The sequence below is a fragment of the Pseudorca crassidens genome, chromosome 7 (genome assembly GCF_039906515.1).
Source record: "Pseudorca crassidens isolate mPseCra1 chromosome 7, mPseCra1.hap1, whole genome shotgun sequence".
Lineage (NCBI taxonomy): Eukaryota > Metazoa > Chordata > Mammalia > Artiodactyla > Delphinidae > Pseudorca > Pseudorca crassidens.
The window spans coordinates 19,313,374-19,340,708 of NC_090302.1; the positions used below are offsets into that span (position 1 = coordinate 19,313,374).

Consider the following 27,335-nt stretch of genomic DNA (forward strand, 5'->3'; position numbering starts at 1 on the left):
GGCAGGGGCCTCGAGGGACAGGAAGGATCTGAAGCGGTGGAAGAGTGAGGAGAACACGGCAAGAAGCCAGAGTGTGCCTAGAATACCAGCAGAGAGGGGATAAGAATGAGCACAGGGACTTCTAAGTATGTCTCTACCCCTCCCCAAGGAAACTCCCCCGAGTCATTTCCATTCCTTTGTCTCTGTTTCCTGATTTGAGGATTGAGGGCTTTGAGCTAAATCACAAGTTTCCAAATTTTGTTCCATCTTAGAGAGATCCCAGGTTATTAAATGGTAAATGAGCAGTCTGTGCTCAGCCCTTGTCATCCTGCTTCTGCTTCAGCCAGAGAACTCCACTTTCCTGCACTGTTACACTCATTGTACAGTTTCACTTCCAGGAAGGATTTGAAAATCACTGAGCAAGAAACTCTGTAAAAGCTCTTTCCATTTGTACACGGGGTGGCTGGAGAGAGAGGAGAAAGCAGCCAGTCAGCACAAGGGATGGGACCACTAGGTGGGCCGGGCTAGCTTCCGGTACAGCTTGACAGCAGAGAGGAGTTCAGGCCAATGGAGGTTAGAATTAGGAAACCATTGATGGTTCATGGGTAGAGGAGTAGCACAGGGAGAGGAGTGGAATTGCGCCCACAAGCAGCCAGGGAAGCAAAATCTCAACTGCTCAGAAGGCTCTGAGTAAAAAAAAACAAAAGGGTGATTTTTCCCCCTTGTCAGCCTTCCCTCCCAGGACATTGTACTGTATGCAAAACGTGTAACTGTAAGACAAACATTTTTTTCCACTGCCCTTCTGAGCCCCACGGGCCTTCAGGAAGACCTGCACTTCAAGCAAAGCCTTTTTATTTTTCAACACCCACAGCTTCCATTCAACAATCAGAAGTTTTCCACTTTCATCAAAGAGACTGCAGAGAAAGGTCGAGGGAGCAGTCTGTTCTCAGCAGCTCTGGGAAGGTTACAGAGCCCCCTGCTACCCACTCACTGCTTATGCCCACCAGAGGACACAGTCTTCTCCCCGAATCAGCCGGGCGCATACCCCACAGAACACTGGCTTGCTTCATTCCCACCTCAGCCACAGATCAAATGAAGGTGTGCACCTACTTCTTCCAAAACCGAGTCCGATGTGGGATCAAGGGAACCTCAGCTTCCTTGACTATAAAATGGGTACACTTTACACCACTCTATTTAGCCCCCCCAGAGTTACCTCTTGATGGCTCTTTCATCTCCAGAATCTATGATCTTATGGATTCACTCGGAAGGAGTATCCAGACCAATTCCTAGAGTGACCCAACTTAGGTTACGGTCAGCAGTGGGATCTCTGCAAAGGTGGCAGTGGTAATAATCCAAGCTTGGCTTTGGACACGGGACCTTTCCTTGGGGGGATCTGTGATTTCTGCTTGCTCTCAGAGATATATGGCAGCCAAACAGTGAGCAGAAAGGGGAGGGGTGCTACAAAGACCTGGGTACTTCCAAATGAAGTTTTCGAAGAGCGACATCCGGAGGCGCCAATTATGCAGTGATTCATTTTTTAAATGGTATTTTGAAGTGGAGATCATTAGTAACCACAGATGTGACGCAGCTCTGCCCCCCAGAGAATCTATCTTCTCTATCTGTCTAAATTCCAGACTATTTGGAACGTTGAACCAGAATGGTCCAATACCATCGGCCAAGTCTATTCCCGTTCATGAAGTACTCTTACATCACCATCTCATTTATCTTCACGGTGGCTGTCAATGCAGATGGGGAAAAGAGAGGGGCATAAGGATTTGTACAAGGTCCCAAGACCATTATGGGGTTGGGCTGAGACAAGACCTCAGGTTTTCAGCCTTCAAGTGCAATGAGAGTTGAACGATTTAGCATGGGTTCAGGGGCCAGACAGGTATAGCTATGCACTCAAGTTATCTTGCAACTTTGACTGAGGCAGTGTTCATCCTCTCTGCTCCTCAATTTTCCCATCTGTAAAAAAGAAATATTAGCTGCCTCAGAGGGCAGAGGTGAGGATGAAGTGAGGGATTGTGTAAATCTCCTAGCACTGTGCCTGAGACAGAAGAGGTTCAACTGTAGTGGTCACATACACACACAGCACACACAACACACACGTATGCACACATCATGCACCACACAATATGCACCACACGTCATAAAGGCACACCACACATGCACACACCATACAGAACACACACACCCCCTGCATTCCGCACCATACCACTTCCCGACACCCACCCTCACCACCAATTCCTTCCCCTTTTTCTGAGTTTTATGGCAGGCCCAAGTTTATATGCAAATTTAACAGATCCCAATACACTCTGCAGGAATTTTTGTTCAGAAGATCAGTGTCTCCAGATTCCTGCTCTCAAACAGTATCTTTGGACCTGTCACCAAATTGCATACTGCCATGAGCTTGTCTCCCTTTGGCTCAATCTCCACATTTGTGGGCTCTTCCTTCCCAGATATCTGGTAGCATTTCCAGTTTTTAGCAGGAGCCAATATTATCAACCTTTTGAGTCATTCTACCACAGTCCAAGGGATCCAGCCTCCCCAAGGCCCAGCAAAGAGACATTTTTCTGATGAGGACTTCTGAGCCACAGGCCTTGCTAAAGAGAACGCGCAGCTTCTCAGGCCGGAAGGCGTTTTGTGGCTGAGTGTGATTGAAACAGAAGTTGCTTTGTGCGCGCGCACGCACACACACACACACACGCACACACACACGTACACATCAGAGTAGGGAAACCGTCATTTTCCTACTCACCCTCTGATATCAGCCACCTTCTCTGTAGCTACAGTTTCTCTTCACTCACATTAATCCCTGGCGATGAAAAATGAACCTCTCCCCCACCCGCGCTGCTGCCTTTCGCCTCCCGCCCCCAGAGAAGCATTTCTTCATGAGGCAGACGGTGAAGGTTTTTTTCCAAGTCACGTGATCCGGGATGCAGGGGGAGAATCCTTCTTGGAACAGAGACGGGCCCAGAACCAAATCAGATGAGGAGAGATAAGGTGTGATGTGGGGAAGACTATATAAGAATGGACGCAGGGCTGCAGCGAGCACTCAACCCACTGGCCCCTTCTCAAGACACAGCCATGCATGTGCCCGCAGGCTCCGTCACCAGCCACTTGGGAACCACTAGCCGCAGTTACTTCTATTTCACCACGGCCTCACTGGCTCTGTGTCTCGTCTTTGCTGTGGCAACCATTATGGTGCTGGTAGTTCAGAAGACGGTAAGTGGACTTCTCTTCTTTGCCTTTCCTTTCTGATTTATGTTCAGTTTTCTCCAGAGAGAGACTTGGAAATAAACTTAAAAAAGAACCTGTATCACGCAGAGAAAGGGAGCAAAGAAATGGGAACTTAACTCTCTCAAATAGTTTGGCTTTTGGAGAGAAAATTTTGTTGAGCCATCATCTCCAAACTTTCCAGGCTCCCAGGAGCCAAAAGAAGGGAGAGGAGCTCTTAGCCTTGAGAAATTAATAGTTAAATGTTGCTGAGCCAGAGCAACATTCCTATCAAGGAAGGAAGTGATAAGGAAACTTGGTAACACATTTGTACAACTTGGTGTCATGTCTTCAATGCCTTCAGACCAGATTCCAAGGTTCTCTATTCTCTGTCTAAATGTTCCTGAGACTTCGGAGGCCTCATCCAATGCTAAGAGCTTTTTTTAACCTGGAGCTAAGTTTCAGAGGCCAAAGTCTATAAGGGAAAGAGGCAAGAGAGAAGACCAGGGCTTCTTAGAGCTTGGGCATTTCAGCGTTAAAGCTCACAAGACAGACTGAAAGCTTCCTCCTGAGCCACTGCTTTGAAGAGCTTAGCTCTTCCACAAAAACATAAAGCACAGAGGCAGAACCTAGAGATGTTTTTCACATCTGTTCCCTTGAGACTGCTCAGAATTCTAAAACTACAAGCAATTACGGGTACACACTGTGAGGCCAAAGGGTCTCAGGAAATTCACCTTTTTTTGAAGTAAATGGTGAGATTTATTGTGAAACCAGAAGAGATGAAGGAGGAAGCTTCTTTATATTTTAGGAAATTGGTGTTTACAGAGAATCCACCAGCATGTATTTTATAGAAAATACTGTACTGATAGGATATATTGCTCATGAATTTTTTTAATGAAATAATTTTGATAGTTTATGAACTGTACCCCCCACCAACCTGCCAGAGTAAGTACATTTCTATTATTCCTTCAAAGCTCCCATTTTGTATGGTATTATAATCCTGCAGAATTTGTTCTGGTTTCCTTCAGTTGTCTTAGGCTGAACGCTCTTTAACTTATTGATTGCTAAAAAGAACAGGGCTTTAACAGGCTTTGGTATCTGTTTCTCAAGTGTCATCAAGCTTGGAAATTTAAATGAAACTTTGAGGCTCATATCTCCACAAAAGTGAAAGAAAACAGAATTGCTAGCATTTGAGATTTAGACTGTAGAATTTATGAAGGTCATCATTTAATGGGCTCATCTACATCTACTAGGAATAATACTCTTGAAAACATTCTAGGACACTTTTTTTTTCTGTAGAGGCTCTATAATTTCTATAATTCCAATCTGAAGTAAACCAGAGGTGTAACATTTTATAGCAACAGCCAGAGCAAAGAAATTAAAGTGGTCTTTGAAAAGTTCTGTAGTTAAAGGTTGCAGCTAGAACTGCTATGAGACAGAGAGAGAGAAAAGGAAGGAAGGAAGGAAGGGAGGAAGGAAGGAAGGAAGGAAGGAAGGAAGGAAGGAAGGAAGGAAGGAAGGAAGGAAGGAAGGAAGGAAGGAAAAGAGAAAGAGATGATGGGGGTATAAGGTGTGGTGGTAACATATAAAGCTAGAGAGAGCTCCAGAATGGTCCTTATTCAAATCCCACCTTTGTATGAACTGATTCTTTCCATGAAGGAACGAGAGTGGATCTTTCTCCCTCATTTTTGTAAATGTGGAAAATGAGGAACAGAAAGGGGACAGGGCTTGACCTAAGTCGTCCTGAGAAAGTGGTAAAGACTGCTTGATTATTTAATCAGGACACCATTCCCTTTGATGATACAGCCAGCCACAGAAGCACTAAGAAACTCTGTTCCTGCTCTTCTCTTGGGAGCGCTATCTTCTTGGCATCCATCTCCTTGACTTAGCCTCACGTTGGGATATGAAAAGATCCACTTCAAAGTCTGATTGTTGGCTTTGGTGTACTGTGATTTCTTAGCCCGAGAAATGTCAGTTACTTGCGTAAAAGAACTGCGACATTAAAAGTGAAGTGTTTTACACATACCATTTCCGATAATTTGTTCAGATATTAACTGTTAGAAGAGCTAAGAAGAGAGAGTTATCCCCTTGAGCCTGAGTTATCAGGAAAGGCTTCCTACAGGAGGAGGGAATGCAGGCTGGCTTTAGGACAGGTACAAATGACAGTGAAGAGACTCTAACAGGATTTCTGATAAAGAAGTCAATGGGAGATAACCAAGGACCTTAAACTCATATCCCAATTATTAACAATGGAATGGATTGGTGGCCACATAGCACTCTGCTGTGAGGGTGGATCGGGGCAGGGGTGAGAACCATGAGAATGGTTCTGTTGGCCTAAGAGGTCACAGCTCTAAATGAAAAGGCACATGCACAGACAAAATTTAAAACACGCTTAACTCATAATATATAATAAGCGATGGAAGGTAGGCACATAGGGCTACCATGAGACCACAAGTTAAGGAGACAGAACATTTTCCCAGGCAGAGCTAAGAAAAACTTCACTGGAGATTGACATTTCAGTTTGGCTTGAGAAATGTGCACAGTTTCAAATGGGTGAAGGGAGATTAGAGGAGAGAGCTTTCCTGGCCAGTGGAACAGTGTGAGAAAAGTGATGGAGAAGAAAAGTGAAAGGCATGTAGGAAAATCAACAAAGATCGCCTTGAGATTTGGCTTGAAGACCAAATAACTCCAAGGCCAAATTCCTTGGCAGAGGCAAAGAAAGAATTAGGTTTCAACCTCAAATACTTGTTGAGCATCTGCTGTGTACAGGACATTGTTCTAAGTAATGGGTACAGAGCCTTGATCAAAGCCAACAAAATCCCTGCTTTCCTGTTACTTATGGAACTTATTGCCTACTGATGTCTTAAGTCTCTGTGGTGGCTGTATTTTATTTACCTTTAAACTATTATATTTATTTAAAATATTCTATTCTTGTGGTTTAAGAAAAGTAAATAGTAAACAAGGGAAAAGAAAGAAAAATAGAAATCTCTCACACTCTCCCCACCCAACCAGCAATCCCTCTTCCCTGAGATAATGACCATTAACAGATTCTTCCATGTCCTTCCAAAAATCTCTGCTTCTACAAATATATAGTATACACAGGTCATTATAGTAAACTCATAAATTTGCACCTTGCTTTATTGACTTGACAGTATATCTTGGAGATCCTTCCATGCCAGTACATGGAAGTCCATCTCATTCTTTTGAAGAGTCACATAGCATTTTATTGTACTTCATATTTCACCGTGCCTAGTGAAGGACACTCAGGTTTTCCTCTAGAAGTTTTGCCCACTGTGCACATCTGCAAGTATATCTGTGGGACAAATTCCTAGTGGTGGTAATATAATGTGTTTTTCATTTCTATAAATTATGTAAATCAGCTTCCAAAGAGATTGTACCAATATACTACTCTTGAGGAAGTAAAAGTCCTACCAACAAAGAGACAGATCTTCATGAGAAAGACAGAAAATGGATTTCTTACTGAGTAAGCACAACAGAGTACCTGCATATGTGTCAGGATGAAATTTCACACAATTCATACAGCAAAGAATGAAAAACAACAAAAAAAGAAAAATAATAAAATTTCTCATATCTCCTCCAGAGACAAAGGGTTATATATAGATTTATATAGGCTACAAGGTTGACACCAAAAGTGTTTACAGTTCAAGTGGCTCTGAGGTCTTCAATCTTAGAGACACCTCTGTTACAAACCAGGAGCCTGGACTTATCCAACCCCTAGAGAGATCCATTTACAGTCCACACGGTTAGCAAGGGCTCATTATGTCCTCTAGAAAGAAGAGAAAGCAGCTGCCTTCTTTCCCTTTATCAGCAAAGAAAATTCCTTTTTAAAAAAATTTATCCTTACAATACCACTCTACTTCCCCACCAAGAGTGGAGTATAGGGGTAGTGACTGGTGGTCATGGTGGTAAGGTTTTCTGGTTTGCTTTTCAGCCCAATAAAATATAGGGGAGAATTGAAATGCCCTGTGATTCTTCTCTCTACCCATGTTACTCTCTCCAATGCATTCAATTTATCAATCCAAAAAAGGCCACTGAAAATCTTCTCCAGGGAAAGCCCTATGCTGGGCTGTGAGGGAAGGACCCAAGTGGGTAAGGCAGGACCCTTTTCTCTGAGAATCTCTAAGTTGGAGAAATGAGGCCCAAACACTCAAGAGACTGAATTTGGGGCAGAATGGCACTGAATGCCATACCAGAGGAGAGGAAGACAATTTCTGCTTGGGATGAGGGAAGGCTTTGCAGAAGAGCTTAGAAGGGAAGCTGAGCCTCCTCCAAGAATTAAAAGGATCATGTCTTATGCCCAAAGTTTTATTTTGAAAAACTTTAAACCTACAGAAAAATAGAATGGTAAACACCCATATAACCTTTCACCTAAATTCACTGTGTTAATATTTTGCCATATTTCTGCTCTTTCTATATATGTGAAAGTAAGTTTCAGATAGTGTGACCTTTCACCTGCATGTATTTCAGCACCCATTTCCTACTTACTGCAGTGCCATTATCATAGCCAAGAGAGTTAATGTTAATTTGGCAATATCACCTTATTATAATATGTAGTCCATATTTTAATTTCCTCCACTTGGTCAAAAATGTCTTCTACAGCTGTTGTGCCTTGTTTTGTTTGTTGACCCAGAATCCACTCTCAGGTTATCTGTTCCAATCTAGAATGTTACTATTTAAAAGGTGGTCCTGGGAGCTTGTTAGAAATGCCAAGCCCCATTCTAGACCTGCTTTTTAATAAGGTCCCTGGTGATCTATACACACGTTAAGTTTGAGAAGCGCAGATCTAACAATCTCCTCTGCTCTTTGTTGCTTTTCACGGCATTGACTTTTTCAAAGGGTCAGTTCTGTTGTAGAATAGCTTACGTTTTGGAACTGTCTTAGTGTTTACTCATGATTATATTCAGATGAAACATTTTTGGCAAGAACAGTACACAGGCGATGTTATATACTTCTTACTGCAGCAGAGCTAGAGGCATATATGTCAGGTTGCCCCATCATTGGCAATAATGTCTAGTCCCTTCATTCAGGCGGAGACCACTGGCTATCTCTTTAGTAGAACACTTTGTTCTTTCTTATTAATAAGTCATCTATGGGGTAATACTTTGAAGACATACCAATATCCTTCACTCCACATTTTTGGCATTCTTTGATGATGACCCTCATCTGAGTCAGCTAATGTACTGAGGGTTGAAGAATGATAATTGCCTAATTCTATCATTCTTTGTGCGTTTATTAGCTGACATTCTTCAATGGAGAAGAGCTCTCCATTGGAAGGATGGTGGCAGGTGGAGATGGTGCCGGGCATTCCAGGTGAGGCAAGAGTGAGGAGACGCACAGCCTGGGAGAAGGCGAGCCCAAGTGTGAGGACAGGAGTTGCAGGGCCAGAACAGAGGTCAGTCCAGACTGCACGGGGGAGCAGCAGGACTTAGAGCTAGGTGGCAAGAAGCATTGATAGAGGAAGATGAGAGGATAGGAAGCCACCCTATCAACAGACTAGGAAGATTTCCTAAACCCATGCATGAGCTCAGCTCCGCACTCAGCCTCCAGAAGCCATTCCCCATTCCTCGGGGAAGGAAGGCCTCAGTATCCTGATTGCCTGTTGAGTAACGTCTTTAAGCCCTTGTTTTTCAAAGTGTGGACCCTGGCCCAGCAGCACAAGAATCATCTGGAAGCTCATTAGAAATGCAAAACCTAAGGGCCCATCTCACACCTACAGAATCAGAATTAGCATTTTAACTAGATTCCCCAGGGGGAGAAGCACTGCTTTAAGCCACTGTATTCCAATGACCACTTTCACTAACATTACCAAAACAAAGGCTGTCAAGGAAATTTTTCTATGACCTCCAACCACTTTCTCATGGAGTCTCAGGAGAATTTCCTGCGCCAGCTTCATCCTGCCCTACCCTAGAGAGGCAACGTGGCTTGGCATTGAAGAGCATTGCCTTCCAAGTCAACACGCCAGAGTTTGAACACTTTCCTTGCTATTCACCATCTATGGGACCTTCTATAATCATTAAGTCACTTCTCTAAGTCTTAGTCAATCACTAACTCTTGGGGTAAAGATCAAATAAGATAATGCATGTAAAGCATATAGCCCCCAAGGATTAAGCACCCTCATTGAGTGCTTAATCACGTTCACTGGAAAATAAGAGAGGCATTCCTGGCAAAGGTCTCCATGGCCCACCTTACAAGATGGGAGGCCACCTGGCATATTCCAAATATTAGTTCCTTTTGGCCACTTTCCATCAGAGAGGGTATCTTTTTTCAAAGTAAATTTGAGAGCTGACTCCCCTGCTTTTCAGCCCAGATAAAATATAGGGGTGAATTGAAATGCCCTGTGATACTTTGCTCTGCAAAAAAGAAATAAGACTTTCAAGGTATTGAGGCAAATTAAGCACCTCATTAGGAGTAACCAAAATAACTACAGTTTTCAAGTACTTGCTAACACTCTATGTATAATATCTTATTATGTCCACAACAACCCAGCGGAGGGAAGCATTATTAGCCCTGTAATCACAGTGATGAAAGGAAATGGGAAAACAGACTCCTAGGCAGGGAAGATGATTGGAACAGGCCATTCCACCTGGAAACAAACAAGTTAAATGTGACAGCTCCTCCCTCCACACACAGAAACATTGTTGAGGATACCCGTTAGACACACAGATTCTGGGGAAAAAAAGAGAGAGAGAGAAGTACACTTAATGAAATGTACCTGGTTGGTAACCTCGGAGATGAAGTTTCCTGAGCTACTCAATGGAGCTGAGAATGCCAACTTGGGAGGGTCCATTTGCTTGTGTCTATGTCTAGCCTATGTACTGTTTACCACAAAGCCAAGTTGCTAAGCAAGGTAGTTCACATTTCCCCAGCCAAGACCCGGATCCCCAGGCTAGGTATGGGAAAGAATTCTAAGACTGGGAGGTACCTCACTAAAGAGGAATAGATAGATGAACAGCACTGAGCATAGCACAGAAAGGGTCCTCAGCAAAATTTAAGTCGTCATCTCTTCATACCCTACTTCTGCACCTCCAAAAACAAGGACTACTAAGGGCCGGGGGGCCGGGGAAGAATGAGCTTTTCTATCCTTGGCTTCTGAAGACAGCATCTCTCCTGGGGCATAGAGCCAGGGAAAGAGCACTGGAGAATTTCAGTCTGGGATCTGGGATTCCACTGACTCATGAGTGTCTCAGTCTCCTTGCCTGTGAAACTTAGCTTGATGGACTAAAGGATGTCTTGGTTCCCCACTGGCCCTGATTCTCTGATCTCATCTACCATGGGTAGCCAAGGGAAGCTATGGAGACCTGTCCTCATCCCAGGAGCTCTTCAAGATAGGAATAGTCACACTTCTGTCTTGGATATCATGGGTCCTGGGTGAAGGTTCAAGCAAAAGGATTCTTTCCTGTACTATGAAGCTTTGTTTCTGACATCCTCCTGTCTGAAGCTAGAAAACCAGAAAGCCCTCAAATGGCAGAGACTCCCCCTGTACCCCCAACCCCCCATGTAAATTAGGTCTCCTTCCAGATATTATCTCTTACAACCTTTCTACTCAAATTGTGTCCTGTGGGCCAGGAGCACCGATGTCACCTGGGAGCTTGTCAGAAATAGACTCTCAGGCTCCACCCACACGTGCTGAATCAGCACTTGCATTTTAATGAGCTCCCCAAGTGATTCATACACATGCTAAAGTTCAAGACGTTCTATTTTGAAAAACTCTGCCTCTCTCCTGGCAGCTCTTGCCGCAACTTGCAATTCTAATTAGATATTTACTTGTATATCTTAAATGACTGCTTTAATGATCGAGCCATAAAATCCACAGGATGTCTTCCAATGACTAACTTAGAGCCTGGCACATACCAGGTGCCCAATTCAACATGTGCTGAATGTATGATTCTCTGGTATTTCCCAACTGCCAGTGGCCGCTGCGATGGCTCCGCGGGGACTGCCGCTCTGGCAGTCTCTCACTGTCCCTGGACATGTTCCTGGGCAGCCAATGAATTCAACGGTCTTAGCACCACATTTAAACGTAGATGTTCTTCTTCACGTATTTGCACATCACTCTAATCGACGGACATGCTTGGCAGTAAACTAGGTGTTTATTATAAATTATGAAATGCTGTTTGTTGTCTCACAGAGGCAACCGGGAGGGGAATTTTGTGACATCAGGTTCTCCTTTGAACTACATGTGCAACTGAGAGACCACAAGTGTACAGCATTGTTAATTAGGTTAAGAGCTTTCAACTAAAGCAACAAAATCATAGGCTGTTAGAGCAGGGAGGAAAGGACCTTCGAGCCAAGTTCACTTCTTCTCCCTGATAAGCTGAAGCTCCCAAATCTATACTGACTTCCATCGCCACAAGAGTGCTCTGCCGGGGCGCTGCCTCAGGAGTCTCCCTCGGACTCACTGCCACACACCTGGGCTGGAGCAGAGAGTCACTGATCAGGAGAGCTGGCAATGGAAGGCAAAGGACAGAGCCCCTAGAGCGACGGTAGAATAAAGAGAGGACTCCAGATGGTCCTAGGTGTTCATACAGGACACTAAGAAAATAAGGTGTGGGAAGCTGCACACTTCTTGCTCCGTTAGAAGTTGGGAAGTTGTTTTCATCCTTGTAAATGCTCACATTCCTCTAGGTCTTTATTAATATTTCAATCCAATGCACTATAGGAGATCCTGACCAGGAGAGGTCAAAAGATAAATAAGACACTTCATTCCTTATTGGCAGGACAACAGAGGGGTGTCTCTAATGGCTGAGGTGGGGAGAAATTGGGGGGAGACCGGGGAGGAAGCTAGTCTCTGAAGAACTAGGGGTGAAGAACTATGCCCACCTGCTTCTGTTGCTCAGAGCACCTGAGTAAGACCTCCTTTCATCCCCTCCACTCCCCAGCCTGGAGGCCCTCCTTCAGAAGACAATCCGCTATCAGAGTATCTGCTATCAACCTCTTACTTAACTATGTAAATATTTATGCATATATTTACGCTTATTATAGAATAACATAAAACATGAGACTATTAAAATAAATAATATACATTTATGCTTTTTATGTTATATATTTATAAGTATTTAGATGTTGTAGTCAAATATAAACTTGTAATAAATCCATGAGAGCAGGGACCCAATTTAATTATGTTTGGTATCTTCGCAATGCTTGGCACGTAAACGTTCTATTAACTCAGTATTTCCAACCACAGGAGAAATAGAAACGTACCTTCCCAGGTATGTTTACAACACACTTTCACTGTTTGCTGAATCAAACATAGAAAAAAAACCCACATATATTTATATAATACACTTGTTTGCTCTTATGTTAATCAAAGTAGGAAAAAATAACACATGTGGTGGTGAAAACAAAAAGCTCTGGACTGAAAGCTGAGTTGCAGATTCTAGTCCCTGAACTGCCATAAACTTTACCTCTCGGCCCCCCGTTCCTCACATGTGAAATGAGGATAGCAATCCTCCAGTTGTGTTTCTGATAAGCAGGTTGTAAAGCAAATGATGAGAAAGCCCACTGTAAACTAAGTCAGTGAATGAATTTTTTTTAAATCTAAGAGTCAGATGGAACATGAATTCTAAATTGCATAATACTTTGAGGACAACCAAAATGGAAAAGAAAAAGAATAGCTGTTTCAATCTGATGACATTCTCATGCTGCTTTTTTTTTTTTCCTCTTTCTTCTCTTCCAGGACTCCATTCCCAACCCGCCGGGCAAATTCCACCTTAAAGGAGGTAAGACTTTGGAATTAGGAATAAATGTGCAGGGACGCATGCATATCACATCACAGATGGTTACCAACCAGAAACATCACGATAGTGTCCAACAGGAGAGTGGGCGGAGGGGGGCCGTCAGGGCAGAGCTGATGCTTCTCCATTCATCCGAGCAGCCTCTGAGCTGCACTCACCTCCCCACAAGTTCTCCCACCAGCCCTCAACTCTCCCACTAGTGAAAACTGTACCTCTGGCATAGGCTGTCACACGGACACAGAGAGGAACACAAGGCAGCGTTGTGTTAAGAGCTTAAAATCTGGAGTCAGGCAATGTGGGTGTGAATCTAGGCTCTACACCCCACCTGAGAAACTCAGGTCCTCATCTGTGAAATAGGACTAATCATACCCACCTCATGAAGGTATTGGAGAAGCTGTCAGATCTCTTCCAGATATTGCTTGGCACGGTGACCAACACATAGTAATCATTAAATAACCGGTAACAGACAAAATGCATAATGAAGCTGAGGGCTTGTGAAACAGACCTCCCCACCCCTCATATTTCCTATCACTGAAGTCACTAATTAATGCATTGTCTCTACTAGCCCCAGACTGGTGATATGCAGAGTTAGGTTAACATGGAAAATGAAAAACTTTGGGATCATCTGATGAATGTTTTCATTGCACAGAAGAGGAAAAGTAAGACCAAGTGAAGGGTCTTGTTCAGAGTCATATGAAGTCAAACCTAGAACCCAGATGTCCTCATCTCTAATCCAGTGTTCTTTCAACCCAAAATCTTTAGCCCCATCTCAGTCCTGTAACCCTCAGAACCTAGCTAGCAACTGGATCACCAGACAGCTCAGAGAAAAAAAAGTAAAAGAGAAAGAGTGGGTCATTACAGGCACCTGGATAGAGACACCAGGTCATGCTTGGGGCCAGAGGACGTAAGTGTCTGGACACAGCTTCTCACAGCAGCAGCCACCACACTTGGAGTTTCCTTCAGGACACCCGTAGTCATGCTTCTCCTGCTATTTGTCATCCAGAGACTTAGAAAGTAAGGGCAAAATCCCCTAAAAGGAGCAGCATTCTGGATCTTTCAAGGCAGACTAGTAAATACAGCTTTGTCAACAATAGCTTAACTTTGGCTGGAATTACTTAGCATGTGACCTCAGTTCCCACAATGCCTCTGTAGACAGTCACATTGAGGTAAAAAGGAGATGGCATAATGCAGAGGTAAGCAAATTTTTTCTGTAAAGGGCCAGAGAGTAAACATTCTAGGCTTTGCAGGACATAAGAGTCCCTGTGGCGAGTCCGCTCCACTGCCGTGGTGCAGAAGCAGCAAATGAGCAGGCATGGCTGCGGGCCCACAAGACTTCATGCGCAGAATGAGGCGGTGGTCCGGATCTCACCCACAGACCAGGGTGTGCTGCCCCCCATCATGGAAACAGTACCGGCTTTGGATTCAGAACACGGAAGCTTGCAAGAAACCAAACACACTGAGTAAATGTCATTTTCCCTTCCCCAGTCCCACTGTTCCACATCCATCCAGATTTTCCAAGTTTTGACGAGAACTTCATTTTTCAAGACGGGGAGATGATCTTTAGGGAGAACATGACCCCAACGACAAGGACAATTTTGATCAGGCAACACGACCTCAGCCATTCTGGGTCTCAGTTTCTGCACTTCCATCGTAGGTCACCAACTACAGAGGTTCTAACCTGATCCCCCTTTTCCCATGGCCAACTATGCTTTCCTCTGAGAGCACCTCCTTTTCCACAGTTTTTTTTTATTTTTGGCTGTGTTGGGTCTTCGTTGCTGCACGTGGGCTTCCTCTAGTTGCGGCGAGCAGGGTCTACTCTTCGTTGTGGTGCGCAGGCTTCTCATTGCGGTGGCTTCTCTTGTTGAGGAGGATGGGCTCTAGGCATGCAGGCTTCAGTAGTTGTGGCACGTGGGCTCAGTAGTTGTGGCTCACGGGCTCTAGAGCACAGGCTCAGTAGTTGTGGCGCATGGGCTTAGTTGCTCCGCGGCATGTGGGATCTTCCCGGACCAGGGCTTGAACCCGTGTCCCCTGCACTGGCAGGCGGATTCTTAATCACTGAGCCACCAGGGAAGTCCTCTACAGTTTTCTGGTATTAAAATGTCCTTTCTTTTACAACATGAAGCTGATATAGATGGGAATTAAGTTGGTTTGCTTTTAGTCAGAGTTATTTTGTTTGTTTGTTTGAATGGTCACAAGGCAAAATAATAAGCTGCCCATTGTATACTGGTAACTGAATTTACATTTTGGAGTAATTATTTTGGTCCATAAAATTCAAAGTTTTGGAAGCTGTGGACTAGATCAGTTACCAGATCGCTTCTTAAATGGGCCATCACTGTAGATATCAGAACACAAACTAATCCAAAACTGACTGCAGTTTACAATTCAATGTTTCTGCAACCAGGTAGAAAATGCTAATAATTCTCACCAGGGCCATGAAACTTTCGTTAAAGACCTTCCCACACCTCCCCTGGATTTATATTAGCCTCCAACCTGTAAGCAAACAACACGGGGATTAATAGTCCCATTTTGCAGATAATGAGCTGAGGCCCAGGGAATCAAGGTGACTTGCCCAAGGTCATCTAGGGAGTGGATGGCAGAGCACGGATCAGAATCCAGGGCTCCTCTCTAGCCCCCACATGACATGCTTCAGCCATAAAATGTCAGTGACCTACTGTGCGTGGTCCCTAGCTTTCTCCTGCTTTTAATGCAAGTTTCCACTTCTCTTAACTTGGCAAACTACAGACACAGTAGCAGGGTGAGGTGGAAAGAACACTACCTTGGAGCAAGGCCTGGGCTCCAGAACTGACCTTCACACCAGCAGGCTGTGCTTCTCTGGGCAAGTCTTTCCTCCTCTTTGGGTCTCGTCTATAACATAACAACAATGTACTGAATGAACTGGAAGGGCCCTTCCAACTTTGATGCTTTATGATACTCCAATCTTTCATTCATTATGGAAATATAGAAAAGTCTAAAAAGATTATTCCTAATAGCCTTGAGGAAGTCTGCATACACAGCCTTCTCCCCCAACAAACCCCTCTTAAACAGGCAGAAACAGCAAACTCCCTTTTGAAAAGCCATTGCAAGACATTCCAGGCAGAGAGGCATCGTCCCCCAGAAACTCCAGGGAGGAAGCCCCAGGGGTCAGCATGTGGTTTGTCACGGGGCTGGAGAAGAGCAGAAGCCAGACACTTCCCAGGGAGACCTCTGCCACCAACTGATGGAAACTGCCCACCATCAGCAGGAAGCCAGCAGCAGCCCAGAGGCTGGAAAACAGGGCCATGTCCGTACACTAAAGTAATGTAACACAGGATGACACTTAGCTGCAGGGAAACCACCGAAAGCCAAGCCTTTTTTTGTAATGAAAAGATGTCTGAGTCTCAACACAAGCTTCCCGCTCCCAACCAGGAGACTTGTCACTGGCAGACTGCTACCTCACACACACTCCATCGTGCCTAGGACTCAGTGGCCCATGCGGGGGCCCAGCCGGGACTAAGGGTAGGAAGGGCAATGGGAGGAGAACATTTTCCCACACGCTTCTCCTCTTCTCTGGCAAATGCAGCCATGAAGGACTCCTGCACAGAGCTACTACGAGGGTGAAATGGGACAGCAGATACGACCCTTGTCTGCCACATGGTCGAGCATGAGTCCTCTGGACACAGAGTCCAGGCGGGCTGGGCGAGGGAGGCTTGTACTGCTTCTCGTCACTTCTTGTTCCAGTCTCCTGCCTCCACAGCGTTTTGACTCTCACCTATGCTCGTGTATGTGCCTTACTTCCCCAAACCCTGGAACACAGCCCCCTATGCCTGAGGTCCCCAGAGTTCCAGAAGCACCCGCAGCTGTGTGTAGCAAAGCTGACAGTAGCATTTAGGGTACGTGGAGAAGGCGGCGGGGCAGTGCCTTCCATCATGGAGGATGAGGCAGACTTGAGTTGCAGACCCCTCTGTGCTCGTGAGGCTTCTGCGCCCCAGCCACCAGGGCCTTCTGGAGGGACTGCACTGCTCCCTGAGGTTCAGCCCTGTGGCCATGCTCTCCTTCTTCCCATTTTCACCACGCCTTCACTTCCCCTCACAAACTCTGCAGAAACTCAAATTCTACTGCTTTTACTGCAAAATAATTTTGGTCACCTTGGTCTCAGCCCCAGGCCTTCCTAACTTCCCAACAACAAAATATCAATTCTTAGCTGTACTGGAGGAATTCTGTAGACAACCTGTAAGTCAGTTTTTCTCTTATTCCCTTACTAGGTATGTGTGAGGATCTGGTGAAGTGAAAATAATAAACACTGATGGGTCACTCACTCCGTGCCACGCACTGAGCTGAGTGCTTCGTGATTCACGCGTACAGTCTCACAACAAGTCCGGGGGATAATCAGTAGCCCCTTATTATTTATAAGTGGGGAAACTAGAGCACAGAGAGGTTTACCGACTTGACTTGCCTAAGACTGCACAGCTAGCATGGAGTGGGGAGACCTCAGAAGGCAGGCTGACCTCCTTGGAGCCCTTTTGCCGAACCAGGATTGTATGGTCAGATGCTGAGTACAACACAACTGTGCTTCCTTCCGGTGCCCCTACCAGTCCTCCAAGGCTAGGAATCCTTCCAAGGCTCTCTGCCACTTCCTGAGCACCTGCTCCTGCAGCTGTCTTTCTTCTTGGCACTGAAGTATGCTCTCTGCTGTCGAGCTTTGAGACAGACAGGGCCACTAGCACAACCACACACGTGGGTTTGCACAAGAGGTGAGGTGGTAGGGGGCATGAAGGGCCCACGGCAGGGGATCTAGAGGCCAAATTCAAGCCCCAGGAGTCATGAGACCTGGGATGATTCCTTCCTCCCCACAGCCTGCCAGTTAGAAGAGTTTGTCTTTCCTGTGAATGCCACATGGCCCCTAATATCCCAAGGTTCCCTGGAGGCCCTGAGGAAGTGGGAACAGTGGACAGACCACATGAAGTGGTCCTGTACCCCTTCTTGCATTCCCCACCCTCAGCCTGAATTCAGTCTCCAGCTGGGGATGAGGTACAAAAGGCAGAGAATTGGGTTGAACTTCGGAATACCTAGACTCCAGTCCTATGACTTGAACTCCCAGGGACTGGAGTTTCCTGTTTTTGAAAATATCAGGCATGAGGTGGGCAAGCCAGCTGTCCTGACCTAGCATGGATTTTGCTCTGAATATAACATTCCAGGAATCAAATATCTTAGGATTCTTTGACCATGTCACCATTCTAACAATTTGTAATTTGTGCATGGCTTGGCAAGCTACCTTTCTCCCCGTTTCCCCGCTAAAAAGAAAATGTGGGCATTAAAAGAGATCAAGTAAGTTAGCTCTCTAGTTGTAACCAGTGAACCCACCCCCAGGGAAATGATACAAGCTGCCCATCGAAGGCAGTGAAACTAAACCAAGGAGCTAGCTACTCACCAATGCCCCGCTAGCCCTGGTGTCACACACCTGGGATCTGGATGGCTGCAGCCGCACCAGGATGCTGCACTGGCAGCAAAAGAGGCAGGTAGAGAAGCAGCAGCCTCCTCCCCTAGAAAGAATGAAAAACAGCAGAGACCTCACTTCCATCAGGTGGACTGATCTGGATCTAGATTGCCCAGTCTACAAGTTGTTGTAGTTTATTTTTCCACAGTAAGTGGGGATACCCCTGCTCATGGGGTAACTGCTTTTCAGATAGTCACAGGCCTCAAAGAGCTTATTGGCTTCTCCATTCACTTTAAACCCATTCACTTAAAGCCCACTCTTAACCTGTCTTTTGGGTTTTTTTTGGCCTCACTGTGAGGCACGCAGCATCTTAGTTCCCTGACCAGGGATCGAACCGGGGCCCACAGCAGTGAAAGCACAGAATCCTAACCACTGGACCGCCAGGGAATTCCCTTGGAGTCTTTTCAATCCTGACCTGTTGCAGTATGTAAGGTAAAACTATCTGACTTGATAGTTTTATCAAGCCTTGCCATGTGGCTAAAAAAAAAAAAAAAAAAAAAAAAGACCTCAAAATCCTAAGTAACCTTCAAGGGATTCAAATGAATTTCAGCTTGATCCCAATTTGTACTTACTGGTGGCTTTCTATGTGCTTAACGCTGAGCATGCCGTAATGGCTATTCCCCAAATGCTCTTTGTAAATCCAGGGTCACCTAGTTGTCCTTTGTTTAACAAATAGCGCATCCTGGAGTTTCTCTGTTACTAGCTGGCCTGGTGGCATTGAGAAAACGGCTGAAATGACCCTTAGGTTAAGGATTCATTTTGATTCTGAATTCGACTGATAGCGGACTCTCCCCTAGATGTCACTGTTGGGACTCTCCTAGATATTCCGCCAAAGGGAGGAACTAAGAAGCCAGGACATGGTAGATGCAGAGTCATGAGGATGATTCCTCTCTTTCTTGGAAGCATTAAAATATTTTCAGCAGATGGGAGGAGGATTATTCACACTTCCCTGGGAGCATCAGATGGCTTCAAACACTTATGTACATAACTGAGAAACTTCAATCCATCAGATAATGCCATGAGCTCTGGTTTAATGAGCATTTCATCAGCCAGATCACTTCATCAGCTAAGCAGCACTGCTAAACTGTGCCACTGTAACAACTAGGGAAAGAGGAGTGGGGGAGGAAGGGGCTACCATGTGCTGTGCCGGCCACTTGATATCCATAATCTCATTGCATCTTTGCAACATCCATATACGTTTGGGTTGTTACCATCCCCACTTCACAGATGCAGTCATTGAGGGTCAGTAAGGGAAAGTGACAGGTCTGAAGTTAAAAGCCTTGACTAGAACCCAGGTGCTCTCTTTGAGATGCACTGTGTTTGTTTTGCCCTGGTATCAACCTGGAAGGTGCCTGGCACTCAGACCACATACTTTCTGGCTGGAATGATAAGTGTGGTTTGTTTTGCCCCCTTGGGCATTGCTGTATCTTAATGGAGCTCTGATTGCCCCTGACTTACAACTTGGCAGTGTTCAGCACACCCGCCTGAAGTCACCTGCTGCCATTCTCCCAGGAAGAGGGAGCCCAGAAGGCTCATTTGTGCTTGTTTTCCCAGCACCACCAGCTGTCTCATCAGTTTTCAGTCCAGCGTGTATGGTGGCCACAAACCCACTTCTTCCTACATTTAACCCTTCCTGCTACATGGAAAGACTGAAAAATGGGACTGAGCCCTGGACTAGGAGTCAGGAACTCTGTGCTCTGAACCCAGCTCTGCCACTAGCCTACGGTGGGGTCTTGAGCCAGACCTTCAGTCCCTCTGGGTTCAGTCTCCCCACTCATAAATCTAGGGTCTTGGTTAACTTGGCATCTAATGGTCCTCTTGGGTCTAATGTTTTGAGATCTCAAGGTGGGTTCCCATCTTCAGGTTGCCATTATTCTGACCTCTAGAACATGACCCTTTCAATCACCTTAGGCAACATCTCTCTCCCTATCTCTGTCTTACGTGCGCCTGTCCAGGATGGTTTCATTGGCACATATTTCTCCCCAGGCTTCCAAAAAAAGCCCAAGGAAGTTCCATGATCCCCCTAGAGGAGGCCAAAGCTTGGGAGAACGCTTACAAATCTTGCCCATCTGAAGGCCTTGGTCCTCAGAATTATTCACAGAGTACTTGGGTTGTCCAAAAGATGGAATGCCCCACAGAAGCACGGAGTCCTGCGTTTTGGCCCTGCCTCTGTCACTGACTCATGGGGTGACCTAGGACAAGTCTGCTGGGTGGGGGGTAACATTGAGGAACACACGTGTTACATAGTTACCAAGCCTGGACCAGATGAGTTCTCAGGGAACTTCCATTTCTATGAGCCATGGAAACCGCTAACAGAACAAGGCTCTTCATAACTTCGATTGTCCCCAGACCTAAAATGCTCTGTTCTACTGATACAGCTACCTGGAAATCTTACTATGTGAAGACAGATTCCTAGCTGGGGTAGAGCAACATGCCTCAAAAGACAGACAGTTGGAGCTGGGACTGACTTTTGGTCCCCACAGCAAGCCTGGTGGTGTAAAGCTGGGTCTACACAGCCTGCTACAATCAGCTAGAAGGGCCCTTCTAGATCATCAGATTCATACTGCTCTTCATCTAGCTAGGGACATGACAGCCCAGAGAGGGACAATTCCTAGATTCTAACTCCCAGGCCATCTACTCTGCCATGATTTGCAGATTGTTCTCATTTCCCCACCCTAGTGTTTAGTTCTTCAAACTAAACCCCTCGAGACAGCAAATCTGGTTGGGAAGTGAATGAAACGGGTGTGTTTTGCTCCCAATGTTCCCCAAATTCAAAATTCCAGGAATACTATAGGATTCCTGTCTCATAACCAAAAAAGAAAGTCAGAGCATGGATTCACAGGGTGATGAGAAGCCTCAAGCCACATGACTAATGACCCCTGAGACATTCATCTAGGTCTTGACAAGAGCCTCCCGACCCTCACATCAGTCCAACACAACTTTGAACAGCACTAACTGGTCAAATATTTGAGCTGCCAGCACTGTGACTTACAGTGTGAGTTGTGTGTCCTTAATGAACGTCTTCCCACTGCCTCATCTGAGAAATGGGAACAGGAGTGGTGTTAACCATTAGCTGAGTGCATCACCTCCTTAAACGTTCACGGAGCCTTCGTGTTTGGGCCCCAGAGAGCCGGCCCCCCTCAGCTCTGGCCCTCCTAACAGCCTCGGCAGCTGCGAAAGGCCACCAGTGTGCCCTCCCCTGGGCTCCTCTCCAAGTTCAGCGGCCCCATTCCACCAAGAGCTCCTCCGGTGTCCTGGTTTCCCAGCCCCTTCATTGAGCCGGCTCTAGCGATGTCATTCTTCAAGGGAGTTGCCTCTGTTTTCCCTCTCTCTTGAAACATCTAAAAGATTCTTAAAGAAAAACTAAGATACGCCATGGCATTTGACTTCAGGAAATGCAAATGCTTCAAAATAAGGTGTTTTTTTTTTCCATCCTTGGGTTTCTCAGAATTACAACTGAGGTCAACCCAGCAAACATGCAAAGACCAAAGGGGAAATAAAAAAACAAGAACATGCATGTGTGAGAGTCAACCCAACCCCAGGCTTGTACTTCTACAGACACCCATTTACAGAAGCTCATCTGACAGATGCCACCACAAGTGACAGGGTGTGAGGGGGTCTTCAGCCACGGAGTAGAGCCTGTTCCTGGTGCGATGTGCTGGCTTCCGCCAAGGGCTTGAATCTTAACCTCCCGTTTAATCTAACCTAACCTGCAGAACCAATGGTAGACTGAGGCCAGGTGCTATTCCAGCCCAGAAGGGAAAGCAGGCCAAGACTCTGCATTCATCCCACTCAAGCCTTGAGAGCTTAGCTGACACCCACAGAGGGGAGTAAGAGAGACACACTAGATGATCCAATTCAACATTTGCAGAGCAGCTTCTGAGCTGGCAGTGGGGATAGTTAAACAGCAGTCTCTGCCCTGAGGATTCACCATCTAACAGAGGAGGTAAATACCAAACAGACGGAGGGGTCAAAGAAGGGTTCCCAGAGGCTGTGCTTTACACAAGGAATAGCTTATCAGTGAAGAGGGGAATTCCAAGTGGAATGGAAAACCAACATGGTGTGTTTGGGGGCACCCCAAGGCCCCAACCTTCAGTAAAATGGTCAAAAATCCACTCAGGCATTAGAGTCAGATAGCCTGGGTTTGACTCTCCACTCCACCACTGACTAGCTGTGCGAATGTGAACTTTTTAAAGCCTCCGTTTCCTTATATACAAGAGAGAGGTCATTAGAGTACCTTTCTCGTGGGATGATTGTGAGAATTAAGTAAAATAATGCATGTAACGTGCTTGGCACAGTGCCAAGGAAACAGCCCTCAGTCAATGTGTATTAGCTATTATTATTATTATTATTACTAGCACTACTACTACTACTACTACTACTACTACTACTATTGGGACAAGTACAGGAGAGTACAGGGAAAGAGGGAAAGTGAGGGATGAGACCGCAGAATTCCGTAGCGATTAGAACACAAGGGAAAATGAATGCCATGTGGAGGAGCTTGGCCCTGATCCTGCAGTCACAGTAGTGTCAGAAAGGGGTTCCAAGCAGAGAAGAGATGCAGCCAGACGTGCCTCTCTGCGATTCCTTTTGACTTGATGTTCCACGTACCAAAAAGAGAAGGCTGGGCCAGGGGGACTCCCTACCAGTAGTCAGAGCACATTTAAGGATGAACAGCCCTTGAGAGTTCCCTGGTGGCCTAGTGGTTAGGATTCCGGGCTTTCACTGCCATGACCCAGGTTCAATCTCTGGTCAGGGAACTGAGATCCCGAAAGCCGCACCTCATGGCCAAAAAAAAAAAAAAAGAATGGGCAGCTGTCATCGCCTCGCTGTTGTGAATGTGGCTGGACACACCCCGAGAGCGTGGGCTGCAGGCAGGACAAGAACGCTAGTTGGAGGATGCGTGAGAGATGGGATCAGAAGAACGGCAGCTGGCCTACCAGCCCTCCTCACCTGAGACACCTTCGGACCAGAAGCTCTTCATGCCTTGAGGGAAGAAAAGGATGAAAACTGCCCCCTGCTTCTGCTGGGGGTGCCTCTAGCAGTGAGCTTGTTCAGACAGCAGAGGGGACTCCTCACTTAGCTTTCCACCACTCCAAGGACCCCACCCCGCTTTAAGGAAGGCCAGGAGGGACCTTCTCAGGCCTGGACAGAGAAGGCAATGGGGAGGATGGTGAGCCCAACATATGCTCTACTAGAAGATCCAGTGAACGAGCCTGCTAGGGTGTGGCCACTTCGACTGAATGGCTGCCTGGTCTCTGATGGATGGAATGAGCGATCATCTCTGGTGACACCGTCAAAAAGATGTCATTGTCAGGTCTTAGATCTCCCAGTTTTACAGATTAGGGAAACCAAGACCCAAAGAGAAGAAAAGATTTGCCCAGAATAAGTTGAATTCGTGAGTCTTTGAAGGAAATGTATAACTTGGTTCTTTGCATACGAAATAGTTACTATAATAAGAAGCTGAGCTGCCATCACCAGTGAATATATTTAAAATATTTTTATTTCTTAAATTCCACAATGGCATAAACATTGTCTCTTTTCCTTGCCAAGGACGCTCCAAATAGCAGGCTCCCTGCTTAGATCTCTTTGATCCTCTATCCTCTTAAAACTGAGCACCAAGATGTGTTTATCTCCTTTGTCTAGCAACATGGCCCTGAGGAAGAAACCTGATTCTCTGGAATCATATAGACATGGGGGTGGATCTAAGGGTTTCCACCAACTTGCATGACCTTGGAGCAGTGGCCAGCTCTCAACACTGTCCAGGATTAGCCTTTCAGGGTTATTCTGAGAATCAGATTAGCTGAAATATGTATATTTCAACTAGTGCACTCTTAAAGGAAGGGTGGCAATAATTACTCCCAGCCTTAGTGTTCTGACTACCACTGCCTGGCTGACTGACTGACGTAGGACAATCTACTTCATCTGTCTGGTCCACACACTTTTTTCCACCTCTCAAAGGGACATAATAATACCTCTCTCATGGAGTTGTTGCAAAGATCAAGTGAGGTGGCGTATATAAAGCAACAAGAATGCAGCCGGTACATATAGGAACTCAGGCCCTGTCTGTTTCCTCCCCCCAACTTCCACAGTCTTTTGTAAAAGCCCAAGTGGGAGCAATCACGTTTTTAAAAACCTTCTAAGGTACTTGACAGCAAAATGAGAAATAAACAGGTTTCCTTTTGTCCCCCAAATGGAAACAGAATAGTCATCGTCTCCATCAAAGGGTCACGGAGAAAGATCTGGCAGCTCCAGTTCCCGGGGCAGAGAGAGGCATTTAACACGGGATCTCCTTATTTTTAGGGAATTGTTCAGAGGACATCTCATGTATCCTGGAAAGGGCTGCATTCAAGAAGTCATGGGCCTACCTCCAAGGTCAGTAACCGCATCCAGGAACCCAACCACATGAGGGCCACTTCCTGTGGCCTTTCTGAAATTTCTAAGCCAGAGGTCACAAGTAGAAGCCCACGGCCATATGTGACCTGCATGTGGATTTTGTTTAGCCTGCATGATATTTTTTTATAATTTGAATTTAAATGCTTTAGGGGGCGAAGGGAGAGCATTACTCTCGAAAGCTACAAGGTTCCCACTTCCTCAGCCTCATTCACTGTCTCAAGTTTGCGTCCCTGGCCTGTGAGGGCATTTGTACCTCACCGCACCACCCCTCGTTACTCATCCATCTAGGGGCTGCAGGCCAAGTGTGCAGTACTTTTCCTCAGGCACGGGAAGCAGGCTCCTAACCTCTGCCTCCATCAAGTTATTCATAAGGGAGCCACAAAATTGCCCTGTGCCCAGATTGACAGCTTAATGGCCATGTTGGCACAGGGTCTATTTGCATATTGCAGCATGCTTCGGGAGAGAGGCCCCTCATAGATGAAATAATAAGAGGCACTTACACTGGAAGAGATGAGGTACAGAGGAGATGGCCGAGATTCTCTGAAATAGCCATTCTGCTCATTTAAAAAAATTCAATTTTGCAGTCAGCTCAGTTCTCATTCTTCAGCTGAATTGCAACGAGGTTTAAAGGGAAGCAATTAAAATGAACACGCCAGCTTCCCAATTCTGAAAGACACCCTGACAAATCAGTGCCGATTTTCACTTGTTAAGACTCAGAGACTTGGCTTCCGATGCCAACTTGTCAGCTTAGAGGGTCTGCTAATTCTTTGCTTTTCTATAAAGCCCAGCTGGGAAGAGGCCCTCAATGTGCACTTGAGGGGTCTACAAAATTATGTCTGTCTGGCCTTTTAAAGAGAGGAAGACATTTAAAAATTCAGACAATGTTAAGGGACGTATCTTAATGTGAAAGTTAACAAATTGAGATTCTCCTGGACCTCGTGATGCCTAAACTGTTTACTAATTGAACAAAGTTGAATGTTTTTTTCTCTGATACTTTGTGCAATGCCTACCAAATAGCAGTCCCCCATTGATCAAAGATTCCTTGATCGGTTGATTAAATGTCCATGATAGTCCAGAACTTATGGGGAATACAGTCCAGGAGCTAACAGTCTGAAAAGGGAAAAATAATAATTATAATAATTACAGAATGATACAATGATTAAATGGGAAACAGTTCCATAGGAGGTAAAGGTCTAATACTGTGTGTGTTCTGACCCTCCAGCTTTATGCATTAGAGAAAAGGCAGGGGGTGGTTTTGTACCTGTACCTTGAATACTCAGTAATGCCTAGGAGTAACATGGAAGATATTCCAGGTGGTTGAACCAGCAGTCAATATTATAGAAAACACAGGACTTGAATGGGGAACCTTGAATAAAGACTTCAAATTTTCCAATCCGCATCTGAAATTTACCTAATAATTCTGAGGTTCTTTTGTCCTTCTCTTTCCAGTGTCAAAGCATATAAACAAAACCAAGTTGTCTTGGAACAAAGATGGCATTACCCATGGAGTCAGATATCAGGATGGGAATCTGGTGATCCAGTTCCCAGGTTGGTACTTCATCATTTGCCAACTGCAATTTCTTGTGAAATGCCCAGAACATTCTGTCGACCTGAAGCTGGAGCTTCTCATCAACAGAGATGTCAAAAAACAGACACTGGTGACAGTGTGTGAGTCTGGAGTGCAAACCAAAAACATATACCAGAACCTCTCTCAGTTCTTGCTGGAGCACCTCCAGGTCAACGCCACCATATCAGTCAAGGTGGATAAATTCCAGTATGTGGATACAAACACCTTTCCTCTTGAGAATGTGTTGTCCATCTTCTTATACAGTAGTTCAGACTGAACCATCCCTCCTGGCCTTCAGGAAGAAAGCAACTCTCTACCATACAGCACTTCATCCTTCCAGATACTTGGGGAAAAAAGAACACTTTAGGCCAAGACTGAAACCACAAAGGGAATTAAATAGTACACTTCTCCTTCTGTTTCCTGGGAAGATACAACTCTGGGTTAAAAAGAGAGTTCTGAGTGAAGTATCTTCCAGATAGAAGGCAGGGACGCAATGTGGTGTGGTAGGCAAAGCCACACACGGGCATCAGAAGGGATGGGTTTAGGCCCAGCCCGATCACTAACTCACTGTATGACCTGAGCTAGTCCTTTCCCCTCCCTGGAACTCAGATTCCACGTCAGAAAAATCAAGGGGCTGAGTTTGAATCTCTCCAAAGCCTCTTCCATCCCAGAAGATCAGGCTCCCTCATCACAGACCTGTGAACTAAGATTCCAGGCAATGTTCTCGAAGCCCCCGACCAAAGGCAAGTTCCCCGCACTGGCAGAAAACCGATGGTACTAGCAGTATCTGGCTGCGTGTCACCCCAGCAGAGTCAGGATTTGGGCACAAGGTTCAGGGCACCTTGACAAATGGTGTGAACAGTAGGATCTAAAGTGTGTAAAACTGACCATCCGGAATCTAATGCCTTCTGGGTATTTGGAAAACCACCTGACCAGGCTTGACTCCATT

General features: G+C 45.6%; 1 protein-coding gene across 1 annotated transcript; it reads left to right on the forward strand.

The window, feature by feature from the left end:
- The first annotated feature begins 3,009 nt into the window (after nt 1-3,009).
- On the forward strand, nt 3,010-26,979 carry TNFSF8 (TNF superfamily member 8). The gene is made up of 4 exons (XM_067742396.1): nt 3,010-3,204; nt 12,893-12,935; nt 24,727-24,798; nt 26,269-26,979. Exons 1-4 carry the CDS (start codon nt 3,010-3,012, stop codon nt 26,661-26,663), a joined length of 705 nt encoding a protein of 234 aa, XP_067598497.1. The 3' UTR covers nt 26,664-26,979.
- The last annotated feature ends 356 nt before the right edge of the window (nt 26,980-27,335 follow it).

Bases quoted from the DNA above. Each gene is read 5' to 3' on its own strand.
- TNFSF8 (XM_067742396.1), top strand. From the start codon at position 3,010: ATGGACGCAGGGCTGCAGCGAGCACTCAACCCACTGGCCCCTTCTCAA. The intron at 12,936-24,726 runs GTAAGACTTTGG...CCTTATTTTTAG, and splicing joins CAAATTCCACCTTAAAGGAG to GGAATTGTTCAGAGGACATC. The intron at 24,799-26,268 runs GTCAGTAACCGC...TTCTCTTTCCAG, and splicing joins GTCATGGGCCTACCTCCAAG to TGTCAAAGCATATAAACAAA.